The sequence below is a fragment of the Liolophura sinensis genome, chromosome 8, assembly GCF_032854445.1.
Source record: "Liolophura sinensis isolate JHLJ2023 chromosome 8, CUHK_Ljap_v2, whole genome shotgun sequence".
NCBI lineage: Eukaryota > Metazoa > Mollusca > Polyplacophora > Chitonida > Chitonidae > Liolophura > Liolophura sinensis.
The window spans coordinates 292,356-318,689 of NC_088302.1; the positions used below are offsets into that span (position 1 = coordinate 292,356).

Below are 26,334 nucleotides of genomic sequence, written 5' to 3' on the forward strand. Positions count from 1 at the left end.
GTTCTCGGAAGTGGTAAATTGATAGGTCCTCGGAAGTGGTAAATTGAAAGTCCTAAAGAAGTGGTAAATTGAGAATCCGCAGAAAGTGGTAAATTGATAGGTTCTCGGAAGGGGTAAATTGATAGGTCTTCGGAAGTGGTAAATTGAAAGTTTCTAGGAAGTGGTAAATGGAAATTCCGCAGGAAGTGGTAAAGTCACCAGGAAAGTGATAAAGTGATAGGTCCTTGGAAGTGGTAAATTGAAAGTTCTTCGGAAGTGGTAAATTGAAAGGTCCTCGGAAGTGGTAAATTCATAGGTCGTCGGAAGTGGTAAATTGAAAGAAAGTGGTAAACTGAATAGCGCTATTAGATACGTACATATATTAGGCAGGTGTACATATGACGACGGAAGCAAACCGACTGATATGTTCCTCTGGCATGTGTGTTTTAGAAGAGACAAGAACTTTTCGCGTCGGGTACATCATTTTGTCCAAAGCATTAACGAGACGTTGCAAACAACTCCAAGAATGAATTTTAAACGCCTCGTTCAATATTCAGGTAAGACTGATTCATTACTTGATAGACTCAATGATTTACAGATTTATTGATTGATTGATTGATGTATTCGGCTGTTGTATCATTGTCGACAGAGCACAATCTATGTGGTGTTCTATTTTCTTTGCATGACATAATATGTCAGCTGTTGATCTGGTTGCTCACAGACACACTCAGGGGCTAAGACAGTTGTACACCACGTATCTATATTGTTAATGTTCACATCACGCTCCAAATTACCTTCTTCACAACATGTAGTCACTGATAAATGTGCTCTTGAGAGCGTCAAATGTCAAATTAAGTGTAAGATATAAAAACAGATGTAATTAAAGTTACAGACAAGACATTGAATCGGAGATAAACACAATGAGACAAGTGACAAGCTCTATGTCTACACTGTGGTATAACACACAACCCACCACCCATCCAGTGGATGGGAGACAAACACAATGAGACAAGTGTCAATCTTTCTGTCTTCACTGTGGTATAACACACAACCCACCACCCATCCAGTGGATGGGAGACAAACACAATGAGACAAGTGACAAGCTTTCTGTCTACACTGTGGTATAACACACAACCCACCACCCATCCAGTGCATGGGAGACAAACACAATGAGACTGGTGACAATCTTTCTGTCTACACTGTGGTATAACACACAACTCACCACCCATCCAGTGGATGAGAGGCAAACACAATGAGACTGGTGACAATCTTTCCATCTACACTGTGGTATAATACACAACCCACCACCCATCCAGTGGATGGGAGACAAACACAATAAGACTGGTGACAAGCTTTCTGTCTACACTGTGGTATAACACACAACCCACCACCCATCCAGTGGATGGGAGACAAACACAATGAGACTGGTGACAAGCTTTCTGTCTACACTGTGGTATAACACACAACCCACCACCCATCCGGTCAATGAGAGGCAAACACAATGAGACTGGTGACAATCTTTCCATCTACACTGTGGTATAACACACAACCCACCACCCATCCAGTGGATGAGAGACAAACACAATGAGACTCGTGACAATCTTTCTGTCTACACTGTGGTATAACACACAACCCACCACCCATCCAGTGGATGGGAGACAAACACAATGAGACTGGTGACAAGCTTTCTGTCTACACTGTGGTATAACACACAACCCACCACCCATCCAGTGGATGGGAGACAAACACAGTAAGACTGGTGACAAGCTTTCGGTCTACACTGTGGTATAACACATAACCCACCACCCATCCAGTGGATGGGAGACAAACACAATAAGACTGGTGACAAGCTTTCTGTCTACACTGTGGTATAACACACAACCCACCACCCATCCAGTGGATGGGAGACAAACACAATCAGACTGGTGACAATCTTTCTGTCTACACATAACCCACCACCCATCCAGTGGATGGGAGACAAACACAATGAGACAAGTGACAAGCTTTCTGTCTACACTGTGGTATAACACACAGCCCACCACCCATCCACTAGATGGGAGACAAACACAATGAGACTGGTGACAAGCTTTCTGTCTACACTGTGGTATAACACATAACCCACCACCCATCCAGTGGATGGGAGACAAACACAATGAGACTGGTGACAATCTTTCTGTCTACACTGTGGTATAACACACAACCCACCACCCATCCAGTGGATGAGAGACAAACACAATGAGACAAGTGACAAGCTTTATGTCTACACTGTGGTATAACACACAACCCACCACCCATCCAGTGGATGGGAGACAAACACAATGAGACTGGTGACAATCTTTCTGTCTTCACTCTGGTATAACACACAACCCACCACCCATCCAGTGGATGGGAGACAAACACAATGAGACTGGTGACAAGCTTTCTGTCTACACTGTGGTATAACACACAACCCACCACCCACCCATCCAGTGGATGAGAGACAAACACAATGATACAAGTGACAATCTTTCCATCTACACTGTGGTATAACACACAACCCACCACCCATCCAGTGAATGGGAGACAAACACAATAAGACTGGTGACAAGCTTTCTGTCTACACTGTGGTATAACACACAACCCAACACCCATCCAGTGACTGAGAGACAAACACAATGAGACTGGTGACAAGCTCTCTGTCTACACTATGGTATAACACACAAACCACCACCCATCCAGTGCATGGGAGACAAACACAATGAGACTGGTGACAAGCTTTCGGTCTACACTGTGGTATAACACACAACCTACCACCCATCCGGTGGATGAGAGGCAAACACAATGAGACTGGTGACAAGCTTTCTGTCTACACTGTGGTATAACACACAACCCACCACCCATCCAGTGGATGGGAGACAAACACAATCAGACTGGTGACAATCTTTCTGTCTACACATAACCCACCACCCATCCAGTGGATGGGAGACAAACACAATGAGACAAGTGACAAGCTTTCTGTCTACATTGTGGTATAAAACACAGCCCACCACCCATCCACTAGATGGGAGACAAACACAATGAGACTGGTGACAAGCTTTCTGTCTACACTGTGGTATAACACACAACCCACCACCCATCCAGTGGATGGGAGACAAACACAATGAGACTGGTGACAATCTTTCTGTCTACACTGTGGTATAACACACAACCCACCACCCATCCAGTGGATGAGAGACAAACACAATGAGACCAGTGACAAGCTTTATGTCTACACTGTGGTATAACACACAACCCACCACCCATCCAGTGGATGGGAGACAAACACAATGAGACTGGTGACAATCTTTCTGTCTTCACTCTGGTATAACACACAACCCACCACGCATCCGGTGACTGAGAGAAAAACACAATGAGACTGGTGACAATCTTTCTGTCTTCACTCTGGTATAACACACAACCCACCACCCATCCAGTGGATGGGAGACAAACACAATGAGACTGGTGACAAGCTTTCTGTCTACACTGTGGTATAACACACAACCCACCACCCACCCATCCAGTGGATGAGAGACAAACACAATGAGACCAGTGACAAGCTTTATGTCTACACTGTGGTATAACACACAACCCACCACCCATCCAGTGGATGGGAGACAAACACAATGAGACTGGTGACAATCTTTCTGTCTTCACTCTGGTATAACACACAACCCACCACCCATCCGGTGACTGAGAGAAAAACACAATGAGACTGGTGACAATCTTTCTGTCTTCACTCTGGTATAACACACAACCCACCACCCATCCGGTCAATGAGAGGCAAACACAATGAGACTGGTGACAATCTTTCCATCTACACTGTGGTATAACACACAACCTACCACCCATCCAGTGGATGAGAGACAAACACAATAAGACTGGTGACAAGCTTTCTGTCTACACTGTGGTATAACACACAACCCACCACCCATCCAGTGACTGAGAGACAAACACAATGAGACTGGTGACAAGCTTTCCATCTACACTGTGGTATAACACACAACTCACCACCCATCCAGTGGATGGGAGACAAACACAATAAGACTGGTGACAAGCTTTCTGTCTACACTGTGGTATAACACACAACCCACCACCCATCCAGTGGATGGGAGACAAACACAATGAGACTGGTGACAAGCTTTCTGTCTACACTGTGGTATAACACACAACCCACCACCCATCCAGTGGATGGGAGACAAACACAATGAGACTGGTGACAATCTTTCTGTCTACACTGTGGTATAACACACAACCCACCACCCATCCGGTGACTGAGAGACAAACACAATGAGACTGGTGACAATCTTTCCATCTACACTGTGGTATAACACACAACCCACCACCCATCCAGTGACTGAGAGACAAACACAATGACACAAGTGACAATCTTTCTGTCTACACTGTGGTGTAACACACAACCCACCACACATGCAGTTGATGAGAGGCAAACACAATGAGACTGGTGACAATCTTTCTGTCTACACTGTGGTATAACACACAACCCACCACCCATCCAGTGCATGGGAGACAAACACAATGAGACTGGTGACAATCTTTCTGTCTACACTGTGGTATAACACACAACCCACCACCCATCCGGTGACTGAGAGACAAACACAATGAGACTGGTGACAATCTTTCCATCTACACTGTGGTATAACACACAACCCACCACCCATCCAGTGGATGGGAGACAAACAAAATGAGACTGGTGACAATCTTTCCATCTACACCGTGGTATAATACACAACCCACCACCCATCCAGTGGATGAGAGGCAAACACAATGAGACTGGTGACAATCTTTCTGTCTACACTGTGGTATAACACACAACCCACCACCCATCCAGTGGATGGGAGACAAACACAATGAGACTGGTGACTATCTTTCTGTCTACACTGTGGTATAACACACAACCCACCACCCATCCAGTGGATGGGAGACAAACACAATGAGACTGGTGACAATCTTTCTGTCTACACTGTAGTATAGCACACAACCCACCACACATCCAGTTGATGAGAGGCAAACACAATGAGACTGGTGACAATCTTTCTGTCTACACTGTGGTATAACACACAACCCACCACCCATCCAGTGGATGGGAGACAAACACAATGAGACTGGTGACAATCTTTCTGTCTACACTGTGGTATAACACACAACCCACCACCCATCCGGTGACTGAGAGACAAACACAATGAGACAAGTGACAATCTTTCCATCTACACTGTGGTATAACACACAACCCACCACCCATCCAGTGACTGAGAGACAAACACAATGAGACAAGTGACAATCTTTCTGTCTACACTGTGGTATAACACACAACCCACCACACATCCAGTTGATGAGAGGCAAAACACAATGAGACTGGTGACATTCTTTCTGTCTACACTGTGGTATAACACACAACCCACCACCCATCCAGTGGATGGGAGACAAACACAATGAGACTGGTGACAATCTTTCTGTCTACACTGTGGTATAACACACAACCCACCACCCATCCGGTGACTGAGAGACAAACACAATGAGACTGGTGACAATCTTTCCATCTACACTGTGGTATAACACACAACCCACCACACATCCAGTGGATGAGAGACAAACACAATGAGACCAGTGACAAGCTTTATGTCTACACTGTGGTATAACACACAACCCACCACCCATCCAGTGGATGGGAGACAAACACAATGAGACTGGTGACAATCATTCTGTCTACACTGTGGTATAACACACAACCCACCACCCATCCGGTGACTGAGAGACAAACACAATGAGACTGGTGACAATCTTTCCATCTACACTGTGGTATAACACACAACCCACCACACATCCAGTGGATGAGAGACAAACACAATGAGACAAGTGACAAGCTTTCTGTCTACACTGTGGTATAACACATTTAGAAAATATACCTATTCTTAAAAAAGTTACAAAAAAGAAATACTTAACAGAAACATGTTAAACCTTAAAATGCAGATGAATAAATAATGCATAGGTGTCTCTCCATGTATTTACAATCAGATTTGTTCGCTGGGAAATGAGAATCTACAGTTGTTACCAGGGAAATGAGAATCTACAGTTGTTATTAGGGAAATGAGAATCTACAGTTGTTACCATGGAAATGAGAACCTACAGTTGTTACCAGGGCATTTCAAAACGGCATTTTTGCCTTTTATGAAGAAAAAAGAGCGTCAATACCAGCATGGCACTAAAATGTCAATCATGAAAATATCAGTACATGAATTGTGAACTATTTGGCTTGAGTGTTTAAACCACAAGTCATTTTTCTGACACGTTTTTCGTACCTTTAGTAACAATTAGTTCGTTTTTTTTTTGTTCATATAATTATTGAACCAGTGAGGTTCAATGACGTCACTAGCCCGTGTCCTTTACCCTTCGTTCACCACCAAGGTTTTCCCACTGATAATTGTATGGAATGGCATTAACATGTTTTCCTGGGCTATCAGCGGTAAGTTAGCATGAAGGAATCTGACACCCTCATGGCTGCGTGGGATTTATTCTGAATGTTTATAGATATGCTTATTTATATGTAGGCTTACCTCTCCAACCAAGCTTAGTTCAATTCTATCCTAGCTAAGCTCGCGTGGCCTGGCTTTGCTTGTTGACATAAAGGCTGCGGTTTACATGTGAAAATGCGGGGGAAAGCCATGGAGTCTCAGACTAAAAGGCTTGGCTTGGTGAGCGGACAACATTCGGATGTGTACCCTTTAAGAGTGCCGTCCACAAGTACTCCCAGCAGCACCACAATGTCAGGTTCAGTGGAGCACCAGGTTAGGGCTGTGACTATAGACACACCGTACTAACCGTCACTGCAAGCCGCACCGAGGCTATGTTTGCGTTTTCCTGATTGTGTATACAACTCACACCCCACGCGCAGTTTTTTAACCCGACACGTCTTGAGGGACGAGGGATTATGGAGAAGCAAAAGTGACCCACAAATCCATGTAATTGATGTTCCACCACCCTGGTAGACGGAACGCGTGGGGAGGGGAGGGAGGGGGGTTGTAAGTCTCAGATGAGAAAGAGAAAAAAACATATATCGAAACTGACCTGGCTGCTTCAAAAAGAAGATTGGTAAGCTACATAGCCTATATTAAAGTCAACACTCAACAGAGACTTGTGGTAAAAAGTAGAAGCGGTTTATTTGAGGTGGGAAGGGGTTATTTAATAAAAGAACCCCCCTAAATTAAGGTATTTCTTTTTAAAATAACGTAATATGCCCACTTACCGTAAATTCTCCATGTTCAGCCCTGAAGTGAATAGCCGCCTGAAATGTTATTCTTTTGCACGTTAACAAGGCTGAGTACTGCAGTGATTGTAAGCAGTGAATACTCGTCACAACATCATTCCGTAATCTCCAATCACAATCTCGCCTTGTTTCATTTCATGGAATTCTAATGCACACTGCCGACACTTGTCCAAATCACTTCAATGGCAGTAAAATCTAATAAAGCTGGAAAGTCGTCGTCATTTCGTTTTTCTGACTGATCAGTGATCAGTCATTTGTACATGGAAGGGTCTATGTGTTTTTCTGTGAGGCACGTGGCTCCACGACTCTAGTGATAAACTGTTGTAAGGGTGTAATTCAGCCGGCCATGGTATGCCGGGGATAGTCCCTCAGATTTTACCCTTACACCGCTACACGCGACAGCCCGCCGGAGAGACTCGGAAAACACTACCTTACTTCAGACACTTCACCACTTGCCCTCTTTCCCCGCCCAGCTCGTTTCACCCCAAGGGCAGGTTCGCTAACGAACAACAACTCTCGTGACCCTTCGTCCATAGAGCCTTACTCAATAAAATCACTGTTTCCTTGCCGCGCCGATCACATCGGTCTAGAGTGTACTGTGAACACCGTATGGTCCTCGGCCACCAGGTCGCCGAAACGAACGTTCACGGTTTAAATATATTACGGTGAGATTAGAAACTCCGTCTCAGTTGTTTATGTTACATATATTTCTTCTGTGATCTGTAAAAAAACAAAGCAGCAAAGGAAGACTTAACTTCCCTCAGATTACGCAAATTCAGTATGCAGCGACATTTCCTGCACTTATTGAGAGCAAACTTTAAAGCTGACAAAGTGCTATAGATTAAATTGGTCTTTATCTAAGACAAACACCTCGATGTGACATGCGCAGTAGATTGGTGAAAGACGTGGCTTGTAGACCCAGTATAGCAGGGTTTATAATAGACAGCATATAGAACGCACATGAAAGGGTAACATCAAAGCTGCTACCTCAACCATTTGGGGGATTAAATTATAAGCTATGTTTAACAATCAGGCACCACTAAAGGGGATATCAGCTACATGTCTCCGCTTATTTTAGAACAACTCGCTCCTGATGCAGGTCTAAAAAAAAACACAAAACCTGTTTTGCCCTAGTTGCAAAAATTAATATCATTTTGAACGTGTTTCCTTTTCATGCTTGAAAACACTTATCGTCATTCATAAGAGGATTTAGAAAACAACAGAAGCAGGGGCGACATGTCGAGTGTAATTTAAACCACTGTACGTGACAAAGACGTCTCGGCTTTTTTACCTCTCAGATGTAATGAGTTGTCCTGAACTTCTCAACCGGGCACGAGGTCATAGATGACATCATTGACACAAACTAATATAAACACACACAAAAGCTCTCTGTTTTATGTCTTGTAATGAATTGAATGCTCGCAGTGTCCTGATGTCATTTTATTGCGATAAATGAAATATCCGTCAACGGATGAAACATCGGCGATGCACCTTCTGTCAAAGGTGGTTAATGAGAATGCAGCTGGCGTTTTGCTTCATCTTTGTTTTGATTCAAAAATGGATTTGAACTGAACTTGATTCAAACATGGGCTGAACTGGATCTGAACAGTGAAATATCATTTGTCATTTTTATCCATTGACCTGCGTGCAGAGATGAAAATACATGTCTATCTTTTGTTTTCATCCTTCGTTCATTTTTCGAATAATTTTTTTTACCGTAATAGATGTTATCTCAGTTCAAACTTATTTAGCTTTCATGTTAATTCTTATCATTTGAGGAGATGCCTAATGACCTATAAATACAAGGTCTGGAAATAAGTGAAAAGGAAGTGCTGGTACTGGAAGGATTAGCATTTCTCCGTTTGACAAACTGATTGTAATGTTATGCTGCAAGTAGCATGCCGTGATTTGCCAGATAAGCAAGTACACCTGTCCTTCTTCCACTAGCAGGCACAGCGTTTTTAGCTATTTAATTTAAATGAATTGTATGCATTATTTCTGCACATTTATAGTTGGTAACTGGCCAGTTTTAAATTAGTTCTTTGTGATCAGACCGTTATAGTTATTTTAGTTAGTTCGACCAAGTCTTCTGTGGCCAGTTTGACCAAAATATGTTTCGTCGAACTGAACGCATACTAAACTTGCTGGATTCGACAGAAAGATCATTGTCAAGAAAGCGACCAGTATTTTGGGGTAGGTCACGTCTTTGGGGGGTTATTTCCTACGCGAAAACAGATAATTTTTTTTTCTCTTTTTGTTTTTTTGTTTTTCTTTTTTGTCCTTGAAACACTGATTGACAACAGGTTGTTGGACTAAGAATAGAAAAAAAGACGCTATATGCTAGAAAATAGGAGAACAATACAGTTACATCTATGAACAGTTACTTTGCGGAGTGGGTGTAGTTGTTATATACATGTACTACGACCTGCTTCACCGTCGTGTACATATCAAATAATGTGGGTCAAATCAAATAATGCTGAACATGTAGCAGCAATAGGCGACAGCTTATACATCGAATGTACGTGCTTATCCTCATGTTTTTCAAGAAAGTACGAATGCTGGTAAAAATGTGCCTGTTCAAGGCTTGTTTAGGGTGTCGTCTTATACCCATTTACGGGAGGGGTCATTGTATAGCTAATTACGGGAGAGGTCATAGTATAGTCAATTACGAGAGAGCTCATGGTATAGCCAATTACAGGAGAGGCCAGGGTATACCCAATTACGGGAGAGGTCATGGTATACCCAGTTACGTGAGAGGTCATGGTAGACACCAATACGGTAGGGGTCATGGTATACCCAGTTATTGGAGGGGTAATGGTATACCCAGTTATTGGGGGGGGGGACCGCCGTGGCTCACATGGTTAGCGCGCTAGCGCAGCGTAATGACCCAGGAGTCTCTCACCAATGCGGTCGTGGATGAGCTCAAGTCCAGCTCATGCTGGCTTCCTCTCCAGCCATACCTTGAAAGTTCTGACAGCAACCTGCGGATGGTCGTGGGTTTTCCTGGACTCTGCCCGGTTTTCTCCCACCATTATGCTGGCCGCCGTCGCATAAGTGAAATATTCTTGAGTACGGCGTAAAACACCAATCAAATAAATAAATACACAGTAACGGAGAGGTCATGGTATATCCAGTTATCGGAGGGTGTCATGGTATACCCAGTCCTCTCCGACCGTACATGGGAAGGTTTGTCGGCAACCTGTGGATGGTCTTGGGATTCCCCCGGGGTCTCTCCCGTTCCTTCCCACCATAATGGGGTCATCGTATACTCAGTTATGGGAGGGTGTCATGGTATACCCAGTTATGGGAGAGGGTCATGGTATACCCAGATGTGGGAGGGGTTATGGTATACCCAATTACTGGAGAGATAAGGGTATATCCAGTTAAGGGCAGGTTCATGGATGAACTCAATTATGACAAAGGTGATGCTATACCCAATTACGGGAGAGGTCATGGTATACCCAGTTATGGGAGGGGCCATGGCCTATTTAGTTATGAGGAAGGTCATGGTATACACCAATACCGGAGAGGTTATGGTATACACAATTACGGAAGAGAGGTCATGGTATACCCATTTATTGGAGGGGTCATAATATACCCATTTGCGGGAGGGATGAGGGTGTACCCAGTTATCGGAAGGGTCATGGTATACCCAGTTATGGGAAGGGTCAAGGTATACCCAGTTATGGGAAGGGTTATGGTATAATCAATTACTGGAGAGATCACGGTATATCCAGTTAAGGGCAGGGTCATGGATGAACTCACTTGTGGGAAGGGTGATGGTATACCCAGTTACGGGAAAGGTCATGGTATACCCAGTTACGAGAGAGGTCATAGATACGGGAGAGGCCATGGTATACCCAGTTATGGGAAGAGTCATGATATACCCAGATGTGGTAGAGATCATGGTATACCCATTTACGAGAGAGCTCATGGTATATCCATTTATGGGAGGGGTTATGGTATACCCAATTACAGGAAGGGTCATTGTAGACCCAGTTATGGAAGGGCCATGGTATACGCCAATACCGGAGAGGTTACGTTATATTATGGGAGATGTCATCGTATACCCTTTTAAATGGAGGGGTTATGGTACACTCAATTACGGGAGGGATCATGGGAGAGGGTCATGGTATACGAAAATTATGGAGGGTGTCCTATTATACGCCGGTATGAGAAGGTGTCATGGTATACGCCAGTATGTGAGGGTGTTATGCTATATGCCAATACGGGAGGATGTCATGGTATAGGCCAGTAGAGGGGGGTGGCCTGGTGTACCCAAATAAGAAAGGGTGTCCTGGTATACGCCAATATGACAGAGCGTCATGGCAAACGCCAGTATGTCAGGGTGTCATGGTATATGCCAATACGGGAGGATGTCGTGGTGTACCCAATTACGGGAAGGTGTCATGGTATACTATGTTGATCTGTTGGACATAGAGTGACAAATGATCTGTTCATACTGCGATTGGACGTCTGACAATTGTGCGTGTTTCACAATTTTGTGCGAAATAACCTACGAAATACCGAGCAGAATTTAATAACATCTCGTTTCAGACTAAAGCCCATGAAGAGCGAGGCGTGTTCTCGGTGTTTATTTGATAATTACCGCAGCGTTCACTTTATGAGACAAATCTTCTATTTATTCACCTCAATGAATGATTATGGCTTAACGCCACATCGGCAATATCTCCGCCATATCGTGGCGATATTCACTTGAAGTGCTCTCAGTTCAGACCTTCAGGGATTAAGGAGTCAGGCAACGGGTGGGCGTCTTTCGATTTTTGATTTGCCTTTACCTTAGGCGGTATAATACCGGATTCCTGTAGCCTGGCCATCTCTTATGTACATCGTCAGTTTGACATAAAATACCAAGTACAGTCTAAACAAAAGCTGAACTTTTCATCCCCAGCTTTTCTTACATTACAATTTGGTTTGAAAGAACTGAACGCACTGATTATTGATTTGCTTCTTAGATAAAGTACCGGTATATACCTTTGGCTCCAGTCAAACACCAAAGCATATTTAACTGTCAAGCTAACACGTACACAGACATACTGTTGAGTCCATATCAGTATGACATCGTGAAGTCGTGAGACCCGGGATCAAACCCGGTTCGAGTCATATGGTACTTGTTGCTACATCCTTGGTGTCCAACACTGAGAAGTTAGAGAAAGGAAACATTACTGGTTGGCCTGGTGTCAGTATAATGTGACTTAGTTAGGTGTCATGTCTGGTGTCTTCGGCATGCTACTTCATTGGCGGCAGCGCTCTAATGACATGGATTCGCCGTAACACAAGAAAACGCGGTGTATGCACACACGTAATGACTCCTCGTCGTCAGATTGTTAAGTACGATGTAAAAGCCCAAGCATTCATTCATTCATACTACATATGACAAATCCTGTGTTCGGATAATAACTGATACCATAGAACAAAAGAATTCTAGGAATTTTAATGCGCAAATAGTTCAAGAAAGTTTTAATTAGAACCTACCAGTACTACCAAATGTATTCATACAGCTACAAATACCTAGGGAACAGGCCTTACGGCGAAGTATAGCAAGGTAAATATCAGACATACAGTGCTCGATTGTTTGTCTCTTCACATGTTTGGTGTTACTTACACATGTATATCTTTCAAACAGCCCAGACGTGAGGAATTTTCTACATGGCTGGAATGTAGCCGTCACATGGACTAATATTGTCTTCATTTCTTCATCACTAAATGTACAAGTCGGATGAGTCACGTGCATTTCAAGGCTTTGCCTTTAAATATATAAATATTTTGGAATTTGTCGCAAAAGTCATCGCACTGTGTCTACTGAAAGAAAGATGTGATAAACACAGGTAACGCGCCTGTAGATGTGATCAACATAAACGACGAACACAACCTAATGCGATTAACATAAACAACGTACACAGTCCATTGTGAAAAACAACGTTCACAGCCTAACATGATAAACAACGTACACAGCCTAATGTGATAACCTAGGTACGCAGTCTAATGTGATAAACAACGTACACAGCCTAACGTGATAAACAACATACACAGTCTAATGTGATATACAACGTACAGAGTTTATTGTGATAAACTGCGTACATAGTTTAATGTGATAAAGAACGTACACAGTCTAATGTGATAAACAACGTACACGGCTAATGTGATAAACACAGTACACGGTTAATGTGATAAACAACGTACACAGTCCAATGTGATAAACAACGTACACAGTCTAATGTGATAAACAGCGTACTCAGTCTAATGTGATAAACAACGTACAGAGTTTAATGTGATAAACAACATACACGGCTAATGTGATAAACAACGAACACAGTCTAATGTGATAAACAACCTACACAGTCTAATGTGATAAACAACGTACACAGCCTAATGTGATAAACTAGGTACGCAGTCTAATGTGATAAACAACGTACACATCCTAACGTGATAAACAACATACACAGTCTAATGTGATAAACAACGTACACAGTCTAATGTGATAAACAACGTACACAGTCTAATGTGATAAACAAAGTACACGGTTAATGTGATAAACAACGTACACAGTCTAATGTGATAAACAACGTACACAGTCTAATGTGATAAACAACGTACAGAGTTTAATGTGATAAACAATGTACACGGTTAATGTGATAAACAACATACACGGCTAATGTGATAAACAACGTACACGTCTAGTGTGATAAATAACGTACACAGCCTAATGTGATAAACTATGTACGCATTCTGATGTGATAAAGAGCGCTCACAGTCTAATGTGATAAAACAACGGACACAGTTCAATGTGATTTATAACGTACGTCTCTAGTGTGATAAACAACGTACACAGCCTAATGTGTTCATTCAACAACAGTTCATTTATACGAAGGCGGACCTTCCAACGTAGGAATGTGAAAATATACATTCAGTTCAAGTCCTCTAAAATAGGTATTCGGCTACTTAGACAACATTGGCCACGTGCTCTCCAAAATGTAAAACTCTGTGACACCCCGACGCCCATCCCCTCCCGCCACCATGAAATAAGGTCGCAGACTCACTATAACAGGCAGTTATATTTTTACATACTCCTTTTGATGTATATCGATTGGCGCAAACCATGAACCAGTCGACGACAAGTGGCTTCAGTGCAGTTAAAGCAGTGACATAAAACTCAGGGGACATCTGTTGGACAGTCGCGTCGTTCACAGCGGAAAAACATTTAATCTGTCATCAATCAGGAACAATGCGAAATAGTCTCCACTTCAAAAAAATATGTGTTCTAGCACAATTGCTCAAATTCTCCGCTGAATTAAAAAGTCATGGCAAAATTAGAGCTCTTCATGAAAGACAGATACCAATGAAACTGTGTCAGAGCCGTGGGAAATACTATCGTTGCATCCTATGTTATGGATCTGATGCATTTTTATCGTAACAACTCCCAACTCGTAAATGGTGTGGTCACGGGACCGAAAACAAGTTCCACCGGCACAGGTTTTGTCCATCTCTAACCGCTACTATGTTTCGGTTGATTTCACGGAGATATCCAGGCTTACCTCTTTCATCCGTCTGCCGTCGTACGTTTTAAAATGACACAACAAACACGTCATACCAAACGAAAGAAAATAAATAAGTGTCAATAATGTTGCACACGTTGTTTAAGACCAAAGTCACATGCTTAGATTCGAAAAGCATCTTAGTTGTTATATCTGGTTGACCGTTCATTTTTCCACAGCCATTATAGATTGTAACTCAACAACATTTATCAAAGACCACACCGAACATAAACACAAAAGGCAACACAGAAAAAAAACAAATAAAAATCACACACAACACCAACACTAAAGAGCACACACAACATAAACACCAAAGACCACAAACAATATCCACACTAAAGACCACACACAACATAAATATTAAAGACAACAGAGAACATAAACACTGAAGATCATATACAACATAAACAGTAATGACCACACCTAAAGTAAACACTGAAAACCATACATAAGATAAACACAAAGGAGCACACATCATAAACATTGAAGATTACACAACATAAACACGGAAGAGCACACAACATAAACACTGAAGACCACACACAATATAAACATTAAAGGCAACAGAGAACATAAACACTGAAGATCACATACAACATAAACAGTAAAGACCACACCGAACATAAACACTGAAGATCACACACAACATAAACACGGAAGAGCACACACGCCATAAACACAGAAGACCACACAACATAAACACTGAGGAGCACACAAAATAAACACTGAAGACCACACACAACATAAACACTAAAGAGCACACACCATAAACACTGAAGACCACACACAACATAAACACTGAAGACCACACACAACATTAACACAGAAGACCACACACAACATAAACACTGAAGACCACACACAACATAAACACTGAAGACCACACACACCATAAACACAGAAGACCACACACAACATAAACACTGAAGACCACACACAACATAAACACTGAAGACCACACAACATAAACACTGAGGAGCACACAACATAAACACTGAAGACCACACACAACATAAACACTGAAGGCCACACACAACATAAACACTGAAGACCACACACAACATAAACACAGAAGACCACACACAACATAAACACAGAAGACCACACACAACATAAACACTGAAGACCACACACAATATAAACACTGAAGACCACACACAACATAAACACTGAAGACCACACACAACATAAACACTGAAGACCACACACAACATAAACACTGAAGACCACACACAACATAAACACTGAAGATCACACACAACATAAACACTGAAGAGCACACACAACATAAACACAGAAGACCACACACAGCATAAACACTGAAGACCACACACGCCATAAAAACTGAAGACCACACAACATAAACACTGAAGACCACACACACCATAAACACAGAAGACCACACACAACATAAACACTGAAGACCACACACAACATAAACACTGAAGACCACACAACATAAACACTGAGGAGCACACAACATAAACACTGAAGACCACACACAACATAAACACTGAAGGCCACACACAACATAAACACTGAAGACCACACACAACATAAACACAGAAGACCACACACAACATAAACACAGAAGACCACACACAACATAAACACAGAAGACCACACACAATATAAACACTGAAGACCACACACAACATAAACACTGAAGACCACACACAACATAAACACTGAAGACCACACACAACATAAACACTGAAGACCACACACAACATAAACACTGAAGATCACACACAACATAAACACTGAAGAGCACACACAACATAAACACAGAAGACCACACACAGCATAAACACTGAAGACCACACACGCCATAAAAACTGAAGACCACACAACATAAACACTGAAGACCACACACAACATAAACACAGAAGACCACACACAACATAAACACTGAAGACCACGCAACATAAACACTGAGGAGCACACAACATAAACACTAAAGAGCATACACCATAAACACCGAAGAATACACAAAATAAACACTGAAGATCACGCACAACATCAACATTAATAACCACATTTTGCATAGCTATTATACATTGTAACTCATCAACATACACACTAGTTTAAAAGACCACACATAGCATAATCTATGCTTTGAGATCTACTTCAGATCTCAAAACACACCACTTGGTATTCCGCTTGGTATGTTTGTTGCGAAACCATTTCCAGAGAAAAGCCCTGATGCAAGCCCGGTTACTTATCACTGTGACCAGTCAGGTTGTAATGTACAAGAACTAACCAGTGATGTCACGTGGTATAGGGTGGAGATTGTTCACAGAGAGGAGAAAGGCTTTTAGTGACATCTGGCCACCAGCTTGCTGACGTCTTGTAAGAGAATGCTAATACTTTCACGGCCAAATATCTCAGTGGTACGACCTAACAACACTGGCAACATATATGTACATTAGGTGCGTCTCCAATATAGCTACCCTTCCCCGCCGTATCGTGAGTTACATATACCTTTCAGGACGGATATGTGTACATACACACATATATGTATTTTAGGAGTGTCCTTCAGGACAGGTACTCGTACACACGTGCGCACGTACGTACACACACATGTACACACATACACACGCAAGCACACACACACACACAGCAGCGCAATGACCCAGGGGTCTCTCACCTATGCGGTCGCTGTGAGTTCAAGTCCAGCTCATGCTGGCTTCCTCCCCGTACGTGGGAATGTCTGGCAGCAACCTGCGGATGGTCGTCGGTTTCCACCTACCATAATGCTGGTCGCCGTCGTATAAGTGAAATATTCTTGAGTACGGCGTAAAACACCGATCAAATAAATAAGTAAATAAATAAATATTTGGCATGGTCTGATAAACATCATTGTCATCTGGCAATGACAAATCTTGTGGAACGCTCAAAAGTTGTTTGTATCATCTAATGTAACACTCCACGCAGTTTTCTTGTAAACAAAACAGTATCAGTACGATAAGGTGTGTTTCAGCATCAGTTCCCCTGGCTGATGCATGTGTGAACTACACGCAGATTCCCACTCGACAACAAACCTGCCCGCGCTGATCCGGAGAGGTTCATGAACAAGGCGGTTGTGAGTTTCCAGTGAAAGAGAAGAATCTCTACGAGGCGCTTTCCCAAGTGTTTGCTCAATTACATCCGTTCAACTTTCCCCGTGGTCGGCATTTGGCTGAGCTCATGCGTGCTCAGAAATATGAAGGTGGCAAGCTAGTTCAACTTCACAGACGCACACTTGTCATATTGAATGTATCAAAGCGACACCGCCGTATTTTTGGCAGAACAATTATTCTGTCACAGTCTTTTCATAGTTTAATGTCATATTCAGACACAAATGAAAAACATTCAAACAGGTTGAAAGGTTCAGTTGTACTGGAATGTTCTCTCTGAATGAGGCGAATCAACGCTGAAAACCTTAGATGGGTTTATATAATAGATAGGTCAAACTAGGTCAAGTGGAAATTTTTCATAACTTCCCTTTTTATGCGTTTCCATAGGCCGACTTATATAATGGATGGGCTTCTAATTACAAAACTGTCGGTTTTTATAGTCGTGTTGTCTCGTCAGACCTCCGTGATGTTCCAATGTCTCACACAAATTAACATCTTCTAGGGATATGGCATAAACACTGTGACAAATGGATATACTACATAATGCTATCTTTCTCAATGAATTTAAGGGCTTTCCAAAGGTAGCATTTTATATGCACCGATTCACACAAACGCTCTAACCATAGGTCATATATATGGGGTAAAAAATGAACATTTAACCGAGAATTATCCACATTGATCAGTCGATAAGCGATGTATCTAGTTTGCTTTCAATAGAATATTTCCTCCACGTTGCTACAAAACACAGTACGATAGAAAACGTCCATTTAGACTAGGACGAACTGGGTCAGCTATTGAAGCAGCAAAGGAGCAGAATTTAGGGGCCGACTGTGCGCTGTATACGACTGGAGGGAGGGCACCTACTACAATACCCGACAAAAGATTTGGCAACAATGGAAGAAAATATTATTCGCAGATGTTGGGAAGCAGCCGTGATTATCAGACGGCTAGAAAAGCCGCATTATCAAAATGGATAAATAGTGGTAATGATCGATACCAATAATTCATGAATGTCAGCCATGAAATGGCATTAAACTCATTTTCAGTTTGTACATGTAATGCTAGAAACAGATACATAGTCTCATTAAAGTCAGCAGACGTGAGTTACACATTGTCATGTGACAGACACACGCCCTCATTAAAGTCAATAGGCGTAGGTTACACATTGTCATGTGACAGACACAAGCTCTCATTCAAGTCAGTAGGCGTAGGTTACACATTGTCATGTAATGGACACACGCCCTCATTAAAGTCAGTAGGCGTAGGTTACACATTGTCATGTGACAGACACACGCCCTCATTAAAGTCAGTAGGCGTAGGTTACACATTGTCATGTAACAGACACACGCCCTCATCAAAGTCAAGAGATGTAGCTTACACATTGTCATGTAACAGACACACGCCCTCATTAAAGTTAGTGGACATAAGTTACACATTTTCAAGTGACAGACACACGCCCTCATTAAAGTCAGGAGACGTAAGTTACACATTAGTATGTACTCCCATTAGAGTTCACAAACACATCGTTACTCTCTGTTATGTACTCTCATTACAGCATGCAGACACATACGCCATAACTGTTATGTACTCTCATTACAGCATGCAGACACATACGCCATAACTGTTATGTACTCTCATTAGAGCATGCAGACACATAGATCACTGTCTGTTATGTACTCTCATTAGAGCATGCAGACACATAGATCACTGTCTGTTATGTACTCTCATTAGAGCATACAGACACATAGATCACTGTCTGTTATGTACTCTCATTAGAGCATGCAGACACATAGATCACTGTCTGTTATGTACTCTCATTAGAGCATACAGACACATAGATCACTGTCTGTTATGTACTCTCATCAGAGCATGAAGACACATAGATCACTGTCTGTCATGTACTCTCATTAGAGCATGCAGACACATAGATCACTGTCTGTTATGTACTCTCATTAGAGCATGCAGACACATAGATCACTGTCTGTTATGTACTCTCATTAGAGCATGCAGACACATAGATCACTGTCTGTTATGTACTCTCATCAGAGCATGCAGACACATAGATCACTGTCTGTTATGTACTCTCATTGGAGTATCCAAACACATAGATCACTGTCTATTATATGCTCTCATTAGAGTATTCAGGTACATAGATCATGACTCTTATGTACTCTCATTTGAGTATCCAAACTCAGGGGTCATTGTCCTTTGTACCCTCATTAGAGTATTCAAACACAGGGGTCATTGTCTTTTGTACCCTCATTAGAGTATCCAAACACAGGGGTCATTGTCTTTTGCACTCTCATTAGAGTATCCAAACACAGGGGTCATTGTCTTTTGTACCCTCATTAGAGTATCCAAACACAGGGGCCATTGTCTTTTGTACTCTCATTAGAGTATCCAAACACAGGGGTCATTGTCTTTTGTACTCTCATTTGAGTATCCAAACACAGGGGTCATTGTCTTTTGCACTCTCATTAGAGTATCCAAACACAGGGGCCATTGTCTTTTGTACCCTCATTAGAGTATCCAAACACAGGGGCCATTGTCTTTTGTACTCTCATTAGAGTATCCAAACACAGGGGCCATTGTCTTTTGTACTCTCATTTGAGTATCCAAACACAGGGGTCATTGTCTTTTGCACTCTCATTAGAGTATCCAAACACAGGGGCCATTGTCTTTTGTACTCTCATTAGAGTATCCAAACACAGGGGTCATTGTCTTTTGTACTCTCATTTGAGTATCCAAACACAGGGGTCATTGTCTTTTGCACTCTCATTAGAGTATCCAAACACAGGGGTCATTGTCTTTTGTACCCTCATTAGAGTATCCAAACACAGGGGCCATTGTCTTTTGCACTCTCATTAGAGTATCCAAACACAGGGGTTATTGTCTTTTGTACTCTCATTAGAGTATCCAAACACATAGGGCATTGTCTGTTATGTACTTTCACTAGAGTATCCAAACACATAGGTCATTGTCTGTTATGTACTTTCACTAGAGTATCCAAAAACATAGGTCATTGTCTGTTATGTACTTTCACTAGAGTATCCAAACACATAGGTCATTGTCTGTTATGTACTTTCACTAGAGTATCCAAACACATCGGTCATTGTCTGTTATGTACTTTCACTAGAGTATCCAGACATATAGATCATAACTGTTATGTACTTTCATTAGATTATTTCATTACATAGGCTACTCATGCACTTAATGCAGTCACCAGACTTAAAGATAAACACACACCCTCAATACAGTCATCAGGCGGAGGTTACAGATTGTTATGCGATAGATGTGTTCTCTCATTACAGTCACCAGGCAGAGATTACACATTGTTATGCGATAGGTGTGTACCCTCAATACAGTCACCAGGCGGAGGTTACAGATTGTTATGCGATAGGTGTGTACCCTCAATAAAGTCACCAGGCGGAGGTTACAGATTGTTATGCGATGGATACCAATATTCTCTTTTTCAATGTTCGGACTCCCATCTTTATTCACTACGTTTAATGTGTAGTGAGCTGGAATATCCAGAAGGATGCCATGATTGCGGATCCAGTCTGCGTACAATGACGACACATCTCAGCGTATGCGCGAGCGCCAGCAATGTAAAGCTGAAGTTCAGGTCATTTGAAGAATCACAGTTCGGGCTCTCGTGCCAGAAGAGGAACAAAGGATTGCTGGAGCTTTGTCCTTCACGTTGAACAATTATAATTGAAAGACAACAGATTTGCTAAGATTCAAACCATTGAGACATTTAGGCGACTATTCATTGCTGCACGCACGCAAATAAAATCTATCGGCTTAAAATTGAATCCGTTGCAAATATCATGACAGAGATAGGAATGACCATTGACAATAACGGAGATGACTGATCGGACCAAGTAGAATGAGCTTGTCCCGAGAGCCCTTTCCCTTCCGTCTGCCCTTTAACTCAGTCTGTCAAAGACGAGGGCGGTCTGTCTTCCATTTCAAATAATAAATTAAAGCTACAGCCCTTCTGCCGTGAGAGGACTATTATACCAGGCCGGAAATTCATTTGGACTAGCAGGCTGAGTAAACATGGCCGGAGCCGAGTCACTGAGAGCAATTGTAGAACGTGAAAAATACTGCACGTTTGGGGTCTCTTTCGACCATCACCAGCTGTTTCCCAAAATCATAGATTCAAATCTAAAGTTATCTGAATTTAATAGATAGATGATTGACACATATTGCTGGGTGTTGTATATTACATCATTGTTATCGCTAGGCAATATAATGTATTAGGTCATTGTGATAACTATGTCTTGTCATCTATTACGTTATTGTTATCACTGAGTGTTGTCATTTATTACGCCATTGTTATCACTGGGTCTTGTCATCTATTACGTCATTGTTATCACTGAGTGTTGTCATTTATTATGCCATTGTTATCACTGGGTCTTGTCATCTATTACGCCATTGTTATCACTGAGTGTTGTCATTTATTATGCCATTGTTATCACTGGGTCTTGTCATCTATTACGCCATTGTTATCACTGAGTGTTGTCATTTATTATGCCATTGTTATCACTGGGTCTTGTCATCTATTACGTCATTGTTATCACTGAGTGTTGTCATTTATTATGCCATTGTTATCACTGGGTCTTGTCATCTATTACGCCATTGTTATCACTGAGTGTTGTCATTTATTATGCCATTGTTATCACTGGGTCTTGTCATCTATTACGTCATGCTTATCACTGAGTGTTGTCATCTTTTACGTCTTTGTTATCAAAGGACCTTGTCATCTATTACGCCATTGCTATCTCTGGGTCTTGTCATATATTAAGTCATTCTTATCACTGAGTTTTGCCTTACATACGTCATTATTTTCACTGGGTCTAGTATTGTATTACCTCATTGTTATCGCTGGGTCATGTTTTGTCTTTTGTGACTTCATTATTATCGCTGGGCCATGTCATCTATAACGTCATTGTTATTGCTAGATCATGTCCTGTATTGCGACGTTGTCATCACTGGGTCATGTCATACTACCACTGGGTCATGTCATACTACCACTGGGTCTTGTCATGTAAAACGTCATTGCTATCACTGGGGCATGTCATACTACCACTGGGTCTTGTCATACTACCACTGGGTCATGTCATACTATCACTGGGGCATGTCATACTACCACTGGGTCTTGTCATACTACCACTGGGTCATGTCATACTACCACTGGGTCATGTCATACTACCACTGGGTCTTGTCATGTATAACGTCATTGCTATCACTGGGGCATGTCATACTACCACTGGGTCTTGTGATGTATAACGTCATTGCTATCACTGGGGCATGTATTGCGTCATTGTTACCACTAGGTCAAATCATACATTGTGTCATTGTTATCGCAGGGTCATGTCACGTATTGCGTCATTGTTATAGCTGGGTCATGGCATGTATTGCGTCATTGTTATCGCTGGGTCATGGCATGTATTGCGTCATTGTTATGCTGGGTCATGGCATGTATAGAGTCATTGTTTTCCCTGGGTCATGTCATGTATAACGTCGTTGTTATCGTTGGATCATGTCTTGTATTGCGTCATTGTTATAGCTGCGTCATGTCATGTATAGCGTCATTGTTATCACTGGGTCATGTCATGTGTAGCGTCCGTGTTATCGCCGAGTCATACATTTATTACGTCATAAATATCACTGGATCTTGTCCAGTATTGCGTCATTGTTATAGCTGGGTCATGTCATGTATAACGTCATTGTTATCTCTGGGTCATGTCTTGTATTGCGTCATTATTATCACTGGGTCATGTCATGTGTAGCGTAATTTTTATCACTGGGTCATGTCTTGTATTGCGTCATTATTATCACTGGGTCATGTCTTGTATTGCGTCATTATTATCACTGGGTCATGTCTTGTATTAAGTCATTGTTATAGCTGGGTCAAATCATGTACTGCGTCATTGTTGTAGCTGGGTTATGTCCTGTATTGCGTCATTCTTACCGCTGGAACATGTCATGTATTACGTCATTGTTACCCCTGGGTCATGTCTTGTACAACGTCATTGTTAACCAGGTCTTGTCTTGCACTGCGTCATTGTTATCGCCGAGTGTTGTCTTGTGTAACATGTAATTGCTACCATGTAAGCATTGGTCATGTCATGTATTGCGTCATTGTTATATCTGGGGCATGTCTTCTATTGCGTTATTGTCATCGCTGGGTTATGTCTTGTATTGGTTATCCTTGGATCTTGTCTTGTTTTGAATTGCGTGATTGTTGCAGTTCTCTGGGTATTGTACTGATTCCTTGTTATGTTTAGGTATTGTATTGATTCCTTGTTATGGTTGGTTCTTATATGCATTCCTGTTATGGCTGAGCATTGAACTTATTCATAGTTATCGGTGGGTCCTGTACTGATTCCTAGTTACTGTAGAGCCCTATAATGATTCCTTGTTATGGTTGGTTCTTATATGCATTCCTTGTTATGGCTGTGCCTTGCACTGATTCCTTGTTAAGGCTGGACCTTGCATTGATTCCTTGTTATGGCTGAGCATTGAACTGATTCATAGTTATCGGTGGGTCCTGTACTGGTTCCTAGTTAGGGTTGAACCCTGTAATGATTCCTTGTTATGGTTGGTTCTTATATGCATTCCTTGTTATGGCTGTGCCTTGCACTGATTCCTTGTTAAGGCTGGACCTTGCATTGATTCCTTGTTATGGCTGAGCATTGAACTGATTCATAGTTATCGGTGGGTCCCGTACTGATTCCTAGTTAGGGTTGAGCCCTGTAATGATTCCTTGTTATGGTTGGTTCTTATATGCATTCCTTGTTATGGCTGTGCCTTGCATTGATCCTTTGTTATGGCTGGGCCTTGTATAGGTTCCTTGTTATGGCGGGGCCTTGTATTGATTCTTTGATATGACTGGGCCTTGCATTGATTCTTTGTTATGGCTGGACCTTGCATTGATTCTTTGTTATGGCTGGGCCTTGTATAGGTTCCTTGTTATGACTGGGCCTTGTATACGTTCCTTGTTATGACTGGGCCTTGTATTGATTGTAATGGTTTACCATTTGGAAAGATTTAACCCAGTTGTCGGCGGCTACAATATCTAGCACCTTATAAACGCCACTGAAGGCACTTGAAACAGCGGCAGATTAAATTTTGTCGCGGACGCACAGGTTCATTATGTTTAGAAATCAACTTTTAATATTGCTTCAACAAACATCATTATATAGGCTTAGGCTCAGAGAGCAAACACATGTAGTGTGAACTCAGAGAGCAGATGAGCAGCATGCGTCAGATACATGGGGTGTGAGTTCAGAGAGCAGATGAGCAACACGCGTCAGATACATTGGGTATGAGTTCAGAGAGCAGATAAGCTGCACACGTCAGATACATGTGGTGTGGGTTCAGAGAGCAGATGAGCTGCACACGTCAGATACATTGGGTATGAGTTCAGAGAGCAGATAAGCTGCACACGTCAGATACATGTGGTGTGGGTTCAGAGAGCAGATAAGCAGCACGTGTCAGATACATGTAGTGTGGGTTCAGAGAGCAGATAAGCTGCACACGTCAGATACATGGAGAGTGTGTTCAGAGAGCAGATGGAGTTTACTGTATCTCACACTCTCTCGTGGTTTAAATGATCCCATGTAACAGAAGACACATCGTGGAGTAACAATTTCTGTAAACGGAAGGACGAAGATAGCTGATGTACCTACATCTACCTTGTCAAGAGACAAAGTCTTCGACAATAATGATTTTACACATCAGTACGGCCTCAATGGGGCATAAATGACAATACTTTGGTAAAGATATTCCACTGGACAAAACAATAGCAGGTTTAATTGTTAAGGCACCTTTAAACAACGGCAGGTTAACTGACGTGCGCAGCTCATCTGCTCTCTGAACCCACACTCCATGTGTCTGACGTGTGCAGTTCATCTGCTCTCTGACCTCACACCCCATGTATCTGACGTGTCCTGCTCATCTGCTCTCTGAACCCACACTCCATGTATCTGACGTGTGCAGTTCATCTGCTCTCTGAGCTCACACCCCATGTATCTGACGTGTCCTGCTCATCTGCTCTCTGAACCCACATCCCATGTATCTGACGTGTACTGCTCATCGGCTCTCTGAACCCACACTCTCTGAACTCAAATATATAAATGTCAACTCTCACTCTTCTGCATCAGCTAGATACATACCTGTTAACTCTCACTCTTCTACATCACCCAAATACATACCTGTCAACTCTCACTCTAATACATCACCCAAATACATACTTGTCAACTTTCACTCTTCTGCATCACCCAAATACATACCTGTCAACTTTCACTCTTATACATCACCCAAATACATACCTGTCAACTTTCACTCTTATACATCACCCAAATACATA

The 26,334-nt window shown here is 42.1% G+C and overlaps 1 protein-coding gene across 1 annotated transcript in view; it reads right to left on the reverse strand.

Annotated features, from left to right (window-relative positions):
• Positions 1-8,045, reverse strand: part of LOC135472947 (thrombospondin type-1 domain-containing protein 4-like) — a 166,560-nt gene extending 158,515 nt beyond the window's left edge. Inside the window, exon 1 of the mRNA XM_064752688.1 lies at positions 7,259-8,045. Within this exon, the coding sequence (XP_064608758.1) occupies positions 7,259-7,272 (14 nt within the window). The 5' untranslated portion in view covers positions 7,273-8,045. The remainder of the gene's footprint in view (positions 1-7,258) is intronic.
• Between the last annotated feature and the right edge of the window lie 18,289 nt (positions 8,046-26,334).